This window comes from Corythoichthys intestinalis, chromosome 6, assembly GCF_030265065.1.
Source record: "Corythoichthys intestinalis isolate RoL2023-P3 chromosome 6, ASM3026506v1, whole genome shotgun sequence".
Lineage (NCBI taxonomy): Eukaryota > Metazoa > Chordata > Actinopteri > Syngnathiformes > Syngnathidae > Corythoichthys > Corythoichthys intestinalis.
The window spans coordinates 59,707,756-59,725,445 of record NC_080400.1 but is presented as its reverse complement, the minus strand read 5'-3'; the positions used below and the strand labels follow the sequence as shown (position 1 = coordinate 59,725,445).

The window sequence follows — 17,690 nt, the reverse complement described above, 5'->3', positions numbered from 1 at the left end:
GCAGCAGTTATTCTTTTTGCATCAAATACACTTTTGATTCAGCTTAAAGACAAAAGAAAATCTCGAAAAAACATTTGTTCCGTGCAACAAGCTCATCTCTACTGTGCACCCTGACTGCAGATGCTGGTTGTGAGCAACAGATAATGAATGAGCAAATACTGCATATAAAGATTTGCAAATCTTTATAACGACTGTTCTGAACTTGCAAGACATGTAAAAAACCTCGAGACAAGAGCTTTGACTGTAAATTTGATTGAACTTGAACTTATTGTCTATATTTATTATTTATAAAAGAATGACTTGGAGAGGTCGAGTTATGTTAAAGGTTGTGTTAAGGTTTAACAGTGTGGGTCAAACTAATACCCGGTAAAGTGACATTAAATGACTTCTGATCAAAGAAACAGCAAGCCAACCTTCAACTGAGCCAATATGAGCAACAGGGGGCGCCCTTATCCCACAGTTTGCGTGCAAACTGGCCAGACATTTGACCATCTCCTATCGTGTACATTTATTCTTTCCAAATGACATTAACAATAGTGGCACACGTTTTCAACACATTTTATTGAAAATTGTGAGACAATCAAAATAAAAAGAGAAGACAACCTGGATGAGTAAGAAACATTTACTGTTTAAATATGTCAATTAATTGATAGGAACAATGCACCCTTACATAAGGAAATGTTTTGATCGTCACCTTGTCAGGGGTAATTAACCTGAGATGTTTTAAGAATGTATCTTCTTTTTCTCTAAAAATATCGCTGCAACTGTAGATCAAATATGGCACAAATCATCAACGATTTTCAAAAGACATTGCAAAACAGGCTTCTTGTAATGGGTTGGAGTTACAAAGCAAAGTGTTAAATTTTAAATATATACATACTAGTATACAGACTTGAATAAATTAATACCAATGACATATTATTTGATCCTAAGCACTGTATTTACAGATTTGTATTGATTTAGTATTAGATTACATAAATAAACCACAAACGCATTTTCTTTTGAATACAAATTCCCCTTTGAATGCACTTAAAAAGATGGTGGCTTCAAACTGGATAGTCTAGCAAGTGTATATATATATATATTTTTTTTGTTTGTTTGTTTGTTTGTTTTCGTTCAGTATGAGGCCATTTAACCAAATCCAACCCCAAATATTATCTTTTAGTCAACGATTCAGTCTGGAGCTGGAAATTGAGAGGATTTGATTTGGTATTTGCATTCATTTTCTAGACCAGAGGCATGTGGTTAGGATTCGTGCGAATTGTAGAATTGTTCCCAAAACAATTATTAGTCATAAATAACCTGAAACTACCAAACCACGACCCTATTTTTATAATAATATTTATTTTTCTTAAATATTTTGTATTGTGCGGCAAATAACAGAAGAGTCCGAAAAACATCTCAAACCAAGTCTCATATCACTTCGTCGAATCTTCTGATGGGGACGGTGCCCTCTGGCCCTCCAGGCCACTCACGAGTCTCTGAATATTCTGTAGTTCATTCGGAGAGTCTTTTGTTTTAGGGGATGTGTCGCTTTCGCAGGATCCTTCATTCTTGTTGTAGCTGTGATGTTCTAGGGCTGGACTGGTCTCCCTACTGCATGCTTTGGATGATTCCGAGCCTGAGTTAAGGCTACATTGCAGGTTGGTCGTGAGCAGGCTAGAGCTCTGAGACATAGATATCGGGAGTTGGTAGGGGTTGAAGCGAAGCCGTGGTCGAGATGTGGCAAGGAAAGGGTTTCTGCAGAGCGGGCTGGACGTGCTGCTTGCCGGGAGCGCTGAGGCTGCCGCTGCAGCTGCTGCCATGTAGGTGTAGGGATAAGGAAAAAGCCCCCCAAACTGAGGCATGGGTATGCCCTGAAAAACAACAAGATAAAGAGGATTCTTTAATTGGTCAAATAATTACATGATTTTTCAATTCAAAAAACCGAGGCACTCAAGAAGTACTGTACTTCTTGAGTGCCTCGGTTTTTTGAATAGTTACTTTTTTGATCCCCACACCGAAGAGGACCAGAAGTTTACTTTGTACACCCAGCAGCACTCCATGCACCTCATGAATTACATGATTTTGTTGGAAATTTCCAACACTTGTTGAAAGTCGGGGACACTTCATTTATCATTACTTCTTTTATATCACTGGGGTCTCCAAACCAGTCCTCAAGGGCAGCTGTGGGTCCAGTTTTTGTTCTCACCGATCAAGCCCAGACAGTTCAATCGATGAGGTTTCTGCTAAAACCTGACTGCAGTCAACTGATTACACTTGCAAGACACCAGAGTAGTGCAAAGGTGTCGATTTGTTTTGTTGGAACCAAATTCTGCACCCACTGCAGCGCTAGGTGGAATAGTTTGGAGAAAGCTGCCCTAAAGGGATTGGGTATATTATTAAAGTTGCTGGTTTAGATGAGAAACTTTCTCGTTTGATTGAGTAACCTCTTTTACGCTATCACCTATGAAGTAAAATGTGACTGGGATAACTTTGTTCAGATTAATCGAGGGTGGCCACTCCCAAACTTCGCAATTCGAATGTTCAGTATTATTGAATGCCACTGTTAAAAGTTGAAATTGAATTCTCATACAGCTGTTTTGTACATCCACTAATTAAATAACCCAGAGTGATGATGGATTTTAGGTGAATATTTCTTACAATTTATTTAATCTAGTTTTTCCAGAATGAACATTTTTAGCCTAGTTTATTATGTATTACTCAAAGGTCATCCCATTTCCAGCTATGACAGTCAGAGTGAATCCCCCCCCGAAGATATTTCATGGGTATTTGTGCCAGGTGTGTCACCCTGAGTTATATAATTACACACACATTTTACTCCATGGCTGATTACCTAAAAGAGTTTTCTCATCCAAACGAGAAAGTATCTTATTCAAACACGAACATTTCTCATCCAAATAGGACACATCAACATTTTTTTAAAAAGTAATACTTTGAAAAAACAATAAAAATCCATCTATATAGTATTTACAACATATATAGATACCATTACATACCATGCTTAAGTAATTGTACACTTAAAAATTTCAGTTTTCCCTTTATTTTTTTGGAGCAGTGTTTCACTTTGTATGTGGTGAAAGTGCGGAAACATTCTGGGTGGTACGGCAAGACAAAATTTCCGCGAAGGGAAATGTCCACAAATAAACATGTCCTACTCCACTGTGGCAATGCTCTAACATCATAAAGTGCACGCAATAGGAGAGAGAGAGTGATATCATGCTATGTTGGTGGACGTATTCACAAGTAAAGGCAGACGGACAATAGAAGAAACCTTATTCAATTATATGTCAAAGCGGTTTGGATGAAACAGTAGCTCACAAAGAACAAACTCTGTACATTACTGCCCGAAACCACTGTACAGCCCTTTTCAGACATGCCCTTAAGTCCGGTAGTGTGATGTCGTTTAATTGGTTCAAGCTTATGTGTGAGCAGAATGCTCTGGCTCATTTGACTCCAAAATTACATGGTAATCATTTACAGTCTAGCAAGCTTGTTAGAATACCGGATCATTTGCAGTAGCGTCGTTGTCTAAATCCAAGCATTAATGTTCCTGTGAGTCACACAGGTTGATGATGTAGCTGTCATACACTTCTTCACCGCAACACGGAATATCGACTTTCGACAAGCAGAAAGCAAACAACATTCAAAGATCAAAATGGAAAACTGCAAAGACAGTTCAGGGCCCATTCACATGGAAACACTCCAATGGAATGGACAGAAAACGCTTCATTACAGACGGTGTTCTCATCTCTGTTCAAACAACACTGCAAGTCGGCATATGGATTGTATTCATATGCCGTGCAGTATGAGGCTGCGCGGTTTTTCAATGCGACAGCCAAAACACTTCCTTGACAATATCCTCCTCAGCTCAGATTGTGGGTGCAGACAACTGACATTGTTTTTCAGTATTTCTATCTGCAAAATGGAAATCGAAGCCTAGCGGTATTATATTTGGATGGGCGAAAAAGTAGAAAATACCTCTTTGTGTTACACCGTACTACAAAACAACAAACTTTCACCATAATGTTGATTTGGAGCCACGCTATTCTAACTGCACAAATATCCATATCGGACACTTGAGTTCCTTTTATTCTTCAACGAGCTGCAAATACAGTGCAGCCTGTGTTAACTTGGCGTTTAAAGTGCAACTTCGTACCTTCCATTTTTCTAGAACAAACTTAATCTCCGTAATGACCTGAATCATACTAGCTAGAAATGATTAGTCCCGATCTGTACAATATTTTTTGACACACTTTGACGTCTAAGAACCCTCTCCGTGACAGCGATGAGTTCCTTCCCCAAGTGGAGGAATTTAAGTATATTGGGGTCTTGTTCACGTGTAAGGGAAGAATGGAGTGGGAGATCAACAGGTGGATTGGTGCGTTGGCTGAAATTGGCTCGTTTCTCCAGTGAAGATTTCACCCCAGACACCTATGAAAATTGGTTAGCGTGGCAGAGGGCTGATGTGTCGAGTTGGAGTTGAAGCCGTTACCTGTGCCAAAAGACAGACCACCAAGGCATTTGTGGGACACCAGCTACTAATATTATTAGCTTAGCAACTATCTATTAGCAAATAGCTTATATTGCCCAGTTGTATTTTCATCAACAATAATGTTTTGCACGGTTTACAGATTATGTTTGTGTAACTAAATGGTAAAGAATACCAATTAAAGGTCAAACATTTTTGGATAATTCAATTAGTTTACAGTACTGTGTTCTCAATTTGCAATGTGCCAAGGAATAAATCTTATTTTGAAACGTTGCTCTGCCAAATATCCTACAAGGCGAAAGTCCCTACCAATGTCCAGTGCACTTTCGTGCTCATGTGCACATCGGTTAAAAGCAGCAAGTACTTATTATTTTTGTTTTTATTGAGTCTTTTTTTACGTTTCCATTGCCTCAAAATACTTTTGGCGTGTTTTCCCTCTGATAGCTTTTAAGCATTGTGTTTTCTTGTGATTGCTGGGGGTGGCGTGGCTCAGTGGTAGAGTAGTTGTCCCCCAACCCAGAGGTTGTGGGTTCGATTCTTCACCCTGATGAACTCACCTAAGTATCCTTGAGCAAGTTACTGAACCCCACGTTGCTCCTGGTGCTGTGTCACCAGTAGGTGAATGGCGAGATAGTGTAAAGCGCTTTGAGCGCCTTGATAAGGTGGAAAAGCGCTATATAAGTATAACACCATTTATATAGCTATAAAGCAGAGTGTTTATCTGTTGACCAAAGTAGTCATGTTCTGTATTTAAACCACTCTTATTTGATAGTATTATGTTAAAGTATTTCCTTAAAGTATTTTTACTATGTTCTTCCTGTGTGCATCTAAACAAAACAAGCTGAAAGCGTATGGTGGTTCTTAGGGTGTCAAATTCGCCATTGGTAGGAGGTTTCGCTGGTGTAGATATTTTGGTAGATTAACGGTATTTTCAAGGAACATTTGTAACAAACAAAATTCTTAGAACAAGAATTTTTTGTGTAAAAAAGTGTGAGCATTGAACTGCTCAAAAGAAGTGAAGCCTTTATAAGAGGAACAACTTTACAAAGTTCAGCTGCAGTTATTTTGTTATACAGAGGCAATGAGGAAATGTTTTCAATGTCGACGCAACTGCTGCCCGCCTCATTCTTTTATATTTTGCACTTTCTGCGTGACGTTGTACGGCTGCTTTACCCCTGCTGCTCACGTCTATGTCACACTGGCAAAGCGTGCAGAAACCGTGGAACGAGTCTCGACTGCTTTTGGCGAGGAGATCGTGTTCTTTCGTCCATTCAATGTTAAAAGATGTCTGAAGTTTTGGCATGTTTGCTAACACAAATGTAAAATCTGGGGGAGAAATGATGTCGTCGGATTGCCACATGTGAAGCTTTGTTTACATTTTATTGAACCAATGATAATGGACGTTTTTAACTGAAGTCGCTTTTGGCCAATCACAGACCATTTGTGACAACTGTGGGGCTGAGTTAGGTCACGTGAACTGAACCGCAGTCCATTTTCTTTAAATGGACAAATAGCGTCCGGCTAATGGGTTGTGCCCGACGCCGGACCTATGAAATGTACTACTTAATGTTAACCGTGTACTGCGTGGTTGGGATAAGTGACAGACGCCTCCGCACTTCGCATTCCGCTGCTGGAGCTCCCGGCATGTCACTGTTATCAAGTACTTTGACAGGTATACTCTTCTTCTTCTTTTCCTTTCAATTGGTAAAACTAAATTTCAATCTTCAAATCAGGGTGAAAACACTATTGTTTACTTCAGCTGTTAGCTGAGTGCCCTTACTGTTCCAATACGCAATACATGACGTGCTTTTTATTGACCTGTCTTCTCCACCCATTGCCACTGCACCCTTTCACACTAGGTTCGCACTAGTGTGAAAAGGCATTTAGTTTGCCTTGCTACATTTCGAAATATAAAAAAGGTGATTTTTAAGATCTAACAAAACTAGAAATGGCAGGTCATTGCTATGAGTAGGCGTCAAAGCGACACTTCATAGGCTACATCTTAAACATGTAATACGTTCGACTATACGGCATATCGGCTACACTAACGTACCTGTTGTCCGGATACTTTCTTGCTGGGAGAAGGTAAGCGGGTAATATTACCCACCGCTTAATATCTGTCTGTCTTAGTATAACAATCGGACACAAAGGAAGTGACAGCATGGAGCGTGCCATCGCCATTTTTAGTGCGGCATGACAGCATTGTAAACAATGGAGGCGGACGATCAAGACGTGACATTACTGCTCCTCTTTTCTTGTCCACGGATTTTTTACAGTTTATCATCTAAAGTATAGAACAGGAGCTAGCAATCTATGTCTCGCAGGTCATTTCTGGCTCTTATGATGAGTGCATCTGCCTCTCTGCCAACGCCTAATTTTAAATGTGGTACCGACTGGCTCACTCGACTTGCTGTGATGTGCTGATAATGCATTTAATCATTTTTGTTGAACCTTCAAACGTACGTCACAATAATATGCTTCAATTCAGTGCTCATTTGTGGTCCTCCCATTGTGGATTACAAGGAAATGAGCATTTTATTACAGAGCTAGTCTCCCGCGTAAGTCTCCCAACTCGATGCCGACCGAAAAGTGAACTGCGTGGTACCTCAAGTCACAGAGGCGCTAGATCCATTTCACTTTAATGACACTTTGGAGCGCTACTGTTATGCACAATCGCTCCTGGTTGCGGTTTCCACTTCCAGGAAATATACACAGCCCCACACGATATGTTTCTATTTGTTATTTTCCAGGCGGTGAGTGCGCAACTGAGCATCCATTGTAACATCCCAAGTAAGGATGTCAGGCTTTTGTTGTTGTTTTCTAAAGATTTATTTCAATCACAACTCGGCGACTGCGAATAAAAGCCGAGAGAGCCCTCCCTTGAGTCTCGCTCCCACGTGGTGCGTTCAGTTGCGTTCACGAAAAAACCAGTGATCACAAAACGGAGTTCCTGACCCCTGGTCTGGAAGGTGTAGAAATTTCTAAATTTCCCGCCGGCGAGTAATGAGTTCCCGCTTCAGGGGTAAACCGCGCAAACGAAGGCTGGTCCTTTCTATGCATGCGTAGTTTGCAGAAGGGCTTAAATGCTCCTTAAACATAGTGCGAACAGGTATAAAAATAGTCTACAAAATACCCCTGAGAAAATTATATTCTAGTGTAGACATAGCTACAGTTCCACCCTTATGCTGCATTCACACCAAACTTAATCCATTGCACGACAATTGGTCACTTGAGTTACGCCCGTCGCCAAATGCACTTTATGTTCACACAGGTCTTATATTACTAAAAGTTGAAGTACACAGGGTGCAAACAACTACACTGAACAGATGGAATATCGAAACTTTAATCTTGAAATTTTATGACTTTTTTTATCCTCATGTTACTTCATCTCCTAATATTACACCAAAGCAGTATTTTTTCATACAGATCTTTGGTCGCCAAAAGTCAAAGCCTGTGAAACCAAACAACTTCCAGTTCACGTAACTTAAAAATAGGCAATACAACGTCTTTAATCACGTAATATTACGATTTTTCTCTCATAATATTACAATGTATAACTACATTCTTACAATATTGCAACTTTAATCTTGTAATATTAGGACTATTCTCATAGTACTATTTTTGTTTGGCTGTTTGTTGACCGGATGTTGGGGAAGGTTCTGGCAGCTCAAGTCACATGAGTGAGAAAACATTTGATCGGCTAGTTCCTTGTTGTCGCCGAAATCTGTCACAGAAACACAGCCATCTTCTCTGTGGAGCGAAAATTGATCGTGTGACATCGCGGGCCGCAGCTCATCTGGTCAAACTGCCGGCATCGCATTGTGTAGACGCATGCCGCCTGTCGCCCTTCCACGCGAAATTACATCGACTTTGTACGCGAGCCCATCGTGCGACGAGAACAAAATGCGGTGGCCGGTGTGATCGCAGCGTTAGGGCAATTATCAGGCCTAATTGTGCATAGGGGTGCAAGATCTTTCACAGAGTGAATAGTCTACCTTACCTGAGAAGCAAGCATATGCTGGGAGAAATGGAAGGGGAATGCATTGGGGGATCCTCCTGTTCCGTGTGGAGAGAGGTTGCTATTTTCCAAAGCACTCGCTCCAGATACAGAGGCCAATAAATGCCCCATTCCCATAGCAGAAAGGGCTCCAGGGGTCATGGCAAACTGCCCTGGATGAAATAAAAGTGGCGATCCGTTGTTTAGAGGGTTAAAGAACTGCTGGCTGTGTAGACCAGACAGTGCCAGGCTTTGTAAATGACTTGGGTTGAAGTGTGAAGGGCTTTCTGTTTGGACCATTAGTGGGGAGAAGGTGTCCTTGACAGCACTGATGCTCCCGGCTTCAGGGTCCTTCATCAACATTTTTGCAGTGTCCTTCCGATTCCTGTTTCCTGCTTTATCCTTATCCTGGCTCCTGATACTGAAAGTGGAGTCATCCTTCTTCTCCATATCAGGTCTTTCCCTACTCCTCTCCTCAAACCGAGAGCTATAGGGGGACATGGGTTCAGTCCCCAGGCTGTTGGAGCTTGTGCAGCGCTCACCGTGATTGTCAAACTCCTGCTCACTGTCAGTGCATGTTTTCTCATCTAAAAAAAAATGCAATAAGGCAAAACAGTAAGTACGTGTTTATGACAACGGCATAGGTTTGCATAGGGATGGTAGGGACATAACACTAGCAACTTTTCAGGATGCTGAAATTGTCTCCACCAACATTTACGCAACCTTATTTGCATTATATAAAAACTTCAGTTATATAGCTAATTTGCCATATGTTGTGAGGATAGAATTGACCATACCATTATTAGGTGATTTTTTAAAATTATGTTCAGACTTAGATTTTAACCCTCATCACTTGAACGTGACAGTCCTTTTTTTTTTCAAACAAGAAACGAGCAGAAATATACAACATGTCGATAACATCCCGCCTCCTCTGCCCCCTTCAAAGAAAAGGGGATGTTAGAAGTTTTTTTTCAGCCAGCAGCAGCCACTGTAGGTAACGTAAAAAGGTGGAGGTGGGGAACACACCACTAATTTTGCTACTGATAGTCCGACCTGCATCAGAGTTAACATAATGTTAAACTGTGTGAATTTGCTAACCTGCAAAACCTAAGTAGGACGATGCTTGGAGAGAAGTGTCCTCTTGTATGTGTTTTCTACTGTTAACATTAATTGAACAGTGAGAAATGTAGTGAACTGAGGTTTACCCTCTTCTCCCCATTTTTTTTTTCAATTTTTAATTTTTTAATTTTATTTGTGTGGTCTGAAAGCAGTCCAAAGGAGCTGTCATTTTTTGTTGTTTTGCTGTGCTTTTGGACAAAAGCAGTAGTGTTTTACCTGAAGGAAGGCTCCATTTTAATTTATTTTTGTTATTCCCTGACAAAGAAGTGTTTTCAGTTATATTTCATTTCTTTATTTAGACCAACAACGTTGAGTGGCAAATGTTTATTTTTTTGCATTTCTGGATAGTTAAGAGGTTATTAACAATTTTGTATTTACTGTGTGTCTTATGTTCCAATATTGCAATTTTAATTTGCTAATAAAATCCAGTCATCTATTCTGGAAGTTTTCAAAATATTTGTTTGGTAGTGTTTGGAAACAAAGTTTTGAATCGAACGGTGCATCACCTGAACCATGTGAAAGTGTAGGTCAATACAGATTTATTTTGCATTGATCATCTGCCCATCATTTAATTAGGTTCATATTCGTGAGAAATTAAGCCCGTTCACCCGTTCTGTTTGGTCTTATTAATGTCCCGCCCCCAGCAAAAAGTGTACAGGCAGGTTATGCTGTTATATCATCCCTACCAATGTTGAGACCAAACTTATGCCCTTGGTGTATGAATCATATAAATATTTTCTTTTAATTTGTACTTAGCTTCTGATTGAAAGAATTAAACATTTTTTCTTTTTTCTTGCCCTTTTTTGTTTAAATAAATCAAAATATTGAAATTAATTTCTCCCACTAGCAGTCATACAGTATGCCCGACATCAGCCATTCAAGCATATTTACATTTTGAATATTTAATGAGAAATCCAGCCTTGTCTCCTGATTATTTTGGGCCTACTATACATTAACTTGAATAAGAACATTCTGTTCATTTTCATCTCAAATTATCAAATAATTAAAACAAAGTATACTATAAAATACTTTAGCTAAATTGTGTGTGTCGTGGGTCGTTAAAGAATATACATGAATGAGGTCATATTTGGCTTTCGACTGTGTAAAAAACCTTGCATCCGACATGATATAAAACTAAGAAATATATTTTGTTATTTCATCATCTGTACTGCTGACCCCGAGGGTCACGGGGGTGTTACAATCAGCTAATTATGGGTAGCAGGTGGGTGGGGGGAATGGTTGGCAGCCAATCAGAATGAGACAAACAACCGTTCAGGCTCACACTCATACCGAGGGACAATTTTGGAACGCCCCGGATTGAACCGTTGATCTCAGAAGTGTGAGGTGGATGAGCTCATAACTTAACCACTGTGCCGCATATTATAGGCATTACATACAATGACATGTACGATCCTTATGTTAGTATTTTGCACATAGATTGCTTGAAGGGGTAATTAAATTATTGTGGTGGTTTGCATTAGTTACACTTGACACTGATGTGGTACATTCTTAATCTAGTATTATTTATACGTTTATTTATATATATATATATATATATATATATATATATATATATATATATATATATATATATATATATATGTATACACACACACACACACACACACACACACACACACACACACACACACACACACACACACACACACACGTAATAATTTACATTGTTCGAGATTTAGTTTCACTATATAACTATAATTAGACCATATCAGTAATGCACCCTTAAACTACTTTATTGTCGAAAGTATCATACAAAGAAACTCTTTTCAGACATAATATACCACATTATAGGGAACGCAACCCGGAATCCTTCACATGCAAGCGGTTCGGCATGACGTCATGCCAGCTTTAAATTCCGCTAAAGAAATAAAGGGGCATGACGTCATGCCATCTTTAAATTCCGCTAAAAAAAAATAAAGTCAGTGTGTTGCTGTACTGATCAGACCTATTCGTTTTTAAGAGGCCTGACTGAACAACGATACGTCCTAACCACAACATGTATTTGAAAAAATAATTAGAATACGCAGTCGTGCAGCCTTTGCTCAGGCAGTGTTACGTCAACAGTCGCTTCTAAACTCGACGAAACAGTTGTCAAATATAGTATGTTAATAAGTTATTAAATAAGGTCTTTGATAACAAATGCTGTTATTCCTTAATTAATGATTGTGGTGCAGCGCGCTGTAGTCACATGATAGCTACATCATCAGCCTCTACGCTCTGAAGAGGAATATTACCTGCTGCATTCAGACAAATAGCGCGAGCCGGTAATATACCGGACTTGTGATTAGGTCGCAAACCGGTAAAGTTCTGTACGTCCGTGTCATCTGAGCCGACAAATTGCCGTTACATTAGCGAACTTCTTCGTATCCAGACGGACGGGGATTTGATTAAGATTACACTGCGTCAAATAGTTCACGCTAATCTATCATCATCATAATCATAAATGCAAGCCCTTACCTAGACTCGCCCTGTTGAACTCCAGCGGACTTGTATCGGCTCCCAGCGGGGAGTGAACGGCGTCTCGAGCAGTCGGAGTTTCACTCGAAGCTTCTGAGTCCACGCCATCCCTGCCCTGGTCCTCAAACATTCGCAGCGATGGCATAGTTAGTTGCTTCCTGCATGCCGACAACAACAACAACAACGACATACAACAATAACAATATTAATAATAATGATGATAATAATATTAATAATATAATAAATTACCTTTTCTCCCTTCTTCCGTTCCCAGTGTCTCTAAACCCTTTTGCAAACGGATTATTGTCAATCTTAAGTTGTGTTATCTGTCAAGGACACGAGGAAGGAGCATTACGGACGGTTAAAAAAAAAAAAAAAAAAAAAAACAAGACAAGACCTCGGCCACACAATTCCTTGTATATAATATTCACAATGTATTATTGTCGAAACATTTATTTTGTGACTGAAATAGAGAGCCCAAACAATATGACAGGTGAGGATTCTAATTTGCACAATTAATAAAAGCGTAATGACAGGCGTTACTCTCTCAAGGCTTCTAAACAAACCTCTGTTACCTTGCAGTTTCAAAGGAAGAAAAACAAAAAAGTAGCTGTGATGCTTCAACAGATTTCTATGATATAGATAATCGACTTTGCTGAATATGAAAGGTATGACTTAAAAATTCTAGTCACTCCATTTACAATCATGTGTGGCCCTCCAAGGCCCTGCTTTGCTCCAAGGTGCTTCTTGAACAAAGTGATGTGCATTCAGGGAAGGTAGGTGAGGCACGGCCTCACCTGTTATCATGGAACAATGAAATAAAAAATCATTTAAATTGTTGTACTTATTCAGTGTTAGAGCTCTTTTTCATTTAATTTCACAATTTTTCTTTTCAAAATCATGGTCATATGTTTGTAAATCTGACTGTGATGAAGTCAGTGCCTCACCAGACATGTAACTGGTGGCCAAACTTTAAAAGAAAAGGAGAGTAAGCCAGAAAATCGCATTTTAACATAGGCCTATGAAAAAAAAAAATCAGTCCTTTTCCAACAGTGGGTCATTTATAAAAAGGAGATAAATGTTCTATTATAGTACTAAATAAATATAAGTATAGGATGCACAAACGTTCTACAAATTTGAGACCAGCGTAAAGGGTTTGACCTAAAGAAAAAAAAACGAAATAATAATTGTTAATATAGCCTACATAAATCAAATTATACAAAAAATAAACAATAAATTATGTGTGCGTTTTCACACTGACTCACCTTGTCGTTCTGATAAGCTGTCACAGCCACAAACTCAGTCTCCGGAAAGACATAGGTCCTAAATGTGCTATAAGGGAGCTTCAATATGTCGTTGGCCCGGACGATGTGGAACCTGGGCTGGTACTTGTGCATTGAATTAAGAATGGTCTACAGAAAAAAAAATATTTTGATTAAAAATGATGATAGATAGAAGTTATAAAATGTCATGAATTTTACGAGACTGTAATTTGGAATTAATATACAACCTAAACCCACAAGTAAATCGAAAGGCTTAGTCGACACCGGCACGCAAACAACCGTGCCAAACGCTTTGAATGTAAACTAATGCAGTAATTTTGCTTTAAAAAATATATATATTTAGATCAATTCTACAACTGGCAGTTGTGTTTTCAGCACAACAACACACACGTAAAAAAACAAAACAAAACAAAACAAAACAAAACAAAACAAAACAAAAAAACACCATACATATAATTTTAGGTAAGATTTTCAAAACGTAACATTTTTCTGGAAGTATTCATTATTTTTCATACGGACCTTTCTCCTAATCTGTTGCTGGTTGTCTCTACTTTTTGTGATCAAAATTCAGATAATAAAAATATATAAAAAATAATGAAGATTCGTTGTACTCACAAATCCGTGTTTATCTGATATGTTATTGGTAAGCTTGAGTTTATGGAATGCAACAGGCTTTGCCATCCACTGCTCGCCAGTGGCTGGACTGTCAGGGTGGATGTACATTCTCTTGGGCATCTCGGGATCGGCCTTGCCCGCGACCATCCAGCGGGAGTTGTGGAACTTGTAGCGGCAATCATCCGCTGCCACGATGTCCATTAGCAAAATATATTTAGCTTTTTTATCAAGTCCATTTATTCGTACTTTGAACGGTGGAAACATCCTCCTAAAATAAGAATAAAAAAAAAGACTTATTTAATATATACGGCATATACTGAAACTGAAGGACTAAAAGGGGCGTTCAAAAACCACTCACATTTTAACTGGAAGAGCTGTTTGTCTCAATTTTATAGTAAAATTATGACCGCATCATCGCATGTCTATCGAGCTGAATGTTACAATAGACTACGTTATGTCAGTATTTCCAATTGCTTGCTACTATTTCACTCTGTTCGAGGTCAAGTTTTATTCTACTTCTTATAGACATTTATGAAGAAATGAATCATTTATCATTAGAACTGTTCAACTACAAATATTAATTTGACTTCTTGTTCTATTGTTTTATTTCTAATTTCACTTCTATTTAAGTCCCTTTACTCATATGTAATGTTACCTTCCGGACTTGGTAATAACCATTTCTGTGCCGAGTTTATGAAACTGGTCCCAAAGATCTTTGGCTTCCAGCGTAACTTTGGGATCATCATCTACTTCCTCTTCGGGCTCCAGGCTTTTGATGCTGCGGAGTTGAGCCGCCTGGTGGTGGCTGATCACTGGGTGAAGTCCCGTTTCCGCCCCAGCTAAACTGTGTTCTGGGATCGACTTGGTGAGTGGTCCAGGGGGAAGGGTTAGCGCCGGGAAGAAGGAAGGCTGAGCGGCCGCTAAAAAGGCAGACATGGGGAAGTCGGACGTCCGGTGCGCGTGAAAAGGATGATAAGCCATTGCAGTCCCTGTGAAAACTGGATCTCTCATCGGTGCATCAAGAGAATTCTTAAATATATATATTAAAAGAAAAAAAGAGGGTGGGGGTGGGGGGTTGTCGGGGAAAACAGAGCTCTATTTACACATTGACCAATTCTGCCTTTTCACTGCATATTACAAAAACAAAATAATAATAATATAATAATCCGAAGTTTATCGACTCGATTTCCTCTTTGAGTCACGCCAGGTCCTTGGAGTCTGATCCGAGCAGCGTAAACACATCCCAGTCTGAGTCTCCCAGTTTCTTTTTGAATGAAGAGAAGTGTTCCTGTTCTCCGGTCCGGTCATCCCACACTGACAGGAGAGACGTGTCCCCGTTCACTGTGGAGTTGTGACTATCTCACATATCACTCGTCTCAACCCCACTCGAATGAACCAAGCCCCTATGATTGCTGATTTTACGCTTTCTGGACCAATTGTGGGCCTCTAAAGGCGTGGCTTAAAAGGCTCTGGTCAGACGACGAGAAGAGTGGAGACAAGGAGGTGTCGGAAGCATTACTAGTAAGAAAACATGTCAACAGAATAAAATATTAACCAATGACAAGAAAGATCAGAAAATCCCACCCCCATCATCGAGCCTAACCGGGTCAGTTGTTTCAGCCGACCGATGCGTCATCGCAATCGCCTTTCTTCCGGTGTCACCACTGGAGTAAAAGGAGTTGTCCAGTGTAGAATACTTACTTTTACAAAACGTTATAAAGCGATGCGGCTGCAACACCACTTCTCGCCCAGAGCCAACTGGCATAGGCACCTGCAGCTCACCAATAGTGAGGGTAACCGGTATACAAAAAGGATGAGAAAGGACGTACAGGCGTCTGTAGATGTTCATATCTACGGAACAACCTTGTCGCTGATAACGGTCCTTGTAGTATATTTTCTTTCCCCTTTTCAGTTTTAAAATGCTGGAGCTCCTTTCCCCCATATGCCTACTTTTGACTTTCCGTGCTGAAAATTGCGTGATGCATGGTGATCGAACGTGGAAGAGGCAGGAGCTGCATGCAGCAATTATAGCATGCAGCCGCACCATTCGCAACAGCATTTAGGACTACAAACCCAGATGCTGGAAATAAAGAAGATACACAATAAATATACCACTCTCTATGTGTGATTAAAAAGAGTGGGCTGAAAGTTCACTTAGTGTATAAAGCTCTTACTTACATCAAATTATGTCTGCAAACACTTACAATATTAATGAATCTTATCAATCGGTGCACCAAATGCTGCAAAAAGTCAATGTCTTGTTATAAAAAAGCTCTCAAAGTAGGTCGGCTTACTTCGCTATCAAGCTTAAAAGAGGCGCCAGTCAGTTCGAAGTTCGAACAATTGCTTGTCTCTTCACATTTAGCTTTGAGTCCTGCGTGTGTGTACCGCCATGCAAACACCAACAGCTGCATTTTCGGCTTCATGCCTGCTCCTCCTTCGGCAATCACTACGTTCTAAAATATTTGCTGAATATTATATATATATATGACACAACAGGGTGTGTATTTAATATTCATGCAGTAATTTTGGGACAAATTGGCATACATTATTTAAAACACATAGGGTGGGCCCGGTGCGTCTAAATTAGAATAGTTTATATTTTTTAAATGCGGCTGCCATCATTGATTCAATAGGTTCAATCTGCAAAAGTACTATTGGCAATATCAGCTGCTAAAATACTATACATTTTTCATGGGACACCATGTATATTATATTATACATAATATATATATATATATATATATATATATATACTGTATACATGTGCAATATTCAGCCTATAAAAATATTAAAATATTTATTGAACAACACTTGTTGAACAGCTTAGCAATATAAATATTTCTGATGTAAAGAATTTCGTTTACAAGAGATTTCATTTATTGTTTTGTTTTGTAATTTGTTAAAAAGTTGAACCAGCTATTACGAAATGTGGTTGTGACTGATATACTTCCTTTGTCAGTGGCTTTCATTTATTCATTTGTTTATTTACTTGTTTAAATAACTCATTCGCAGCCCTGCATGTTGATTAGAAAGATAGAAAAAAATAGATAAAACGCTGAGACGGGATCGTGTAAATATGTGTTTAAAAAGTCTTGCGATACCAAAGACACCCTAATTTACATAATCTACAAATTAAAAACAGTTCATAGCGTTGTCATTGATGGTATTTTTTACTGCCTCAATTAATTCATGTATATTATTTTCATGTATCTATTTCTTATGATATAATAAAAAAAAAAAAAAACAACACTTTTTCTTTCCTCATCTTCTCCTCCTATGCCCCAGACTCCGCTATATTTACCGACAAGACTTAAGTCTTGGCGCCAGACCATTTAAGACCTGTCAAAGTCCTTCATATTTCCCCTTGTCACCAAACGACCAGCGGCCCTCACCTCCTCCTTTTCTGCCGCCCTTCAACCCACCCTCTCCCCTCAACCTGATCTCTTCTTCCACCCTCGCGCGCACGCGTGCAGCCACCCACCCACACTCGCAAACACCCCCCCCCCCTCCCCCCACACACACGTATGACGTTACCTGGCAGCAAGAGGCCAAAATCTGGACATTTAAAGTGCAGCCCCGCCTCTGTCCTAGATGGCATTCCACCATACGGGGGCGCCACGATAATAGCAGGGCCATGTGTACCTTTCATCGAGTGCACTCCACAGAATAGGCAATGTGCATTATCAACACAATTTTCATTTGG

General features: G+C 39.5%; 1 protein-coding gene across 1 annotated transcript; it reads right to left on the bottom strand.

The window, feature by feature from the left end:
* Positions 1-564: 564 nt before the first annotated feature.
* Positions 565-16,474, bottom strand: tbx2b (T-box transcription factor 2b). Its single transcript, XM_057839767.1, has 7 exons — positions 14,640-16,474; positions 13,985-14,252; positions 13,352-13,498; positions 12,336-12,412; positions 12,087-12,244; positions 8,493-9,076; positions 565-1,856 (listed from the first exon to the last, which is right to left on the bottom strand). The coding sequence occupies exons 1-7, from the start codon at positions 14,993-14,995 to the stop codon at positions 1,419-1,421; spliced, it is 2,028 nt and encodes a 675-aa protein (XP_057695750.1). The 5' UTR covers positions 14,996-16,474; the 3' UTR covers positions 565-1,418.
* Between the last annotated feature and the right edge of the window lie 1,216 nt (positions 16,475-17,690).

What these genes read in the sequence shown, in the direction of transcription:
- tbx2b (XM_057839767.1), bottom strand. Translation starts at nt 14,995, where the DNA reads ATGAGAGATCCAGTTTTCACAGGGACTGCAATGGCTTATCATCCTTTT. An exon ending in TATCAGATAAACACGGATTT is followed by an intron (nt 13,499 to 13,984) that starts GTGAGTACAACG and finishes TTTTTTCTGTAG; the next exon opens with ACCATTCTTAATTCAATGCA. An exon ending in GTTCAACAGGGCGAGTCTAG is followed by an intron (nt 9,077 to 12,086) that starts GTAAGGGCTTGC and finishes ATTTTTTTTTAG; the next exon opens with ATGAGAAAACATGCACTGAC.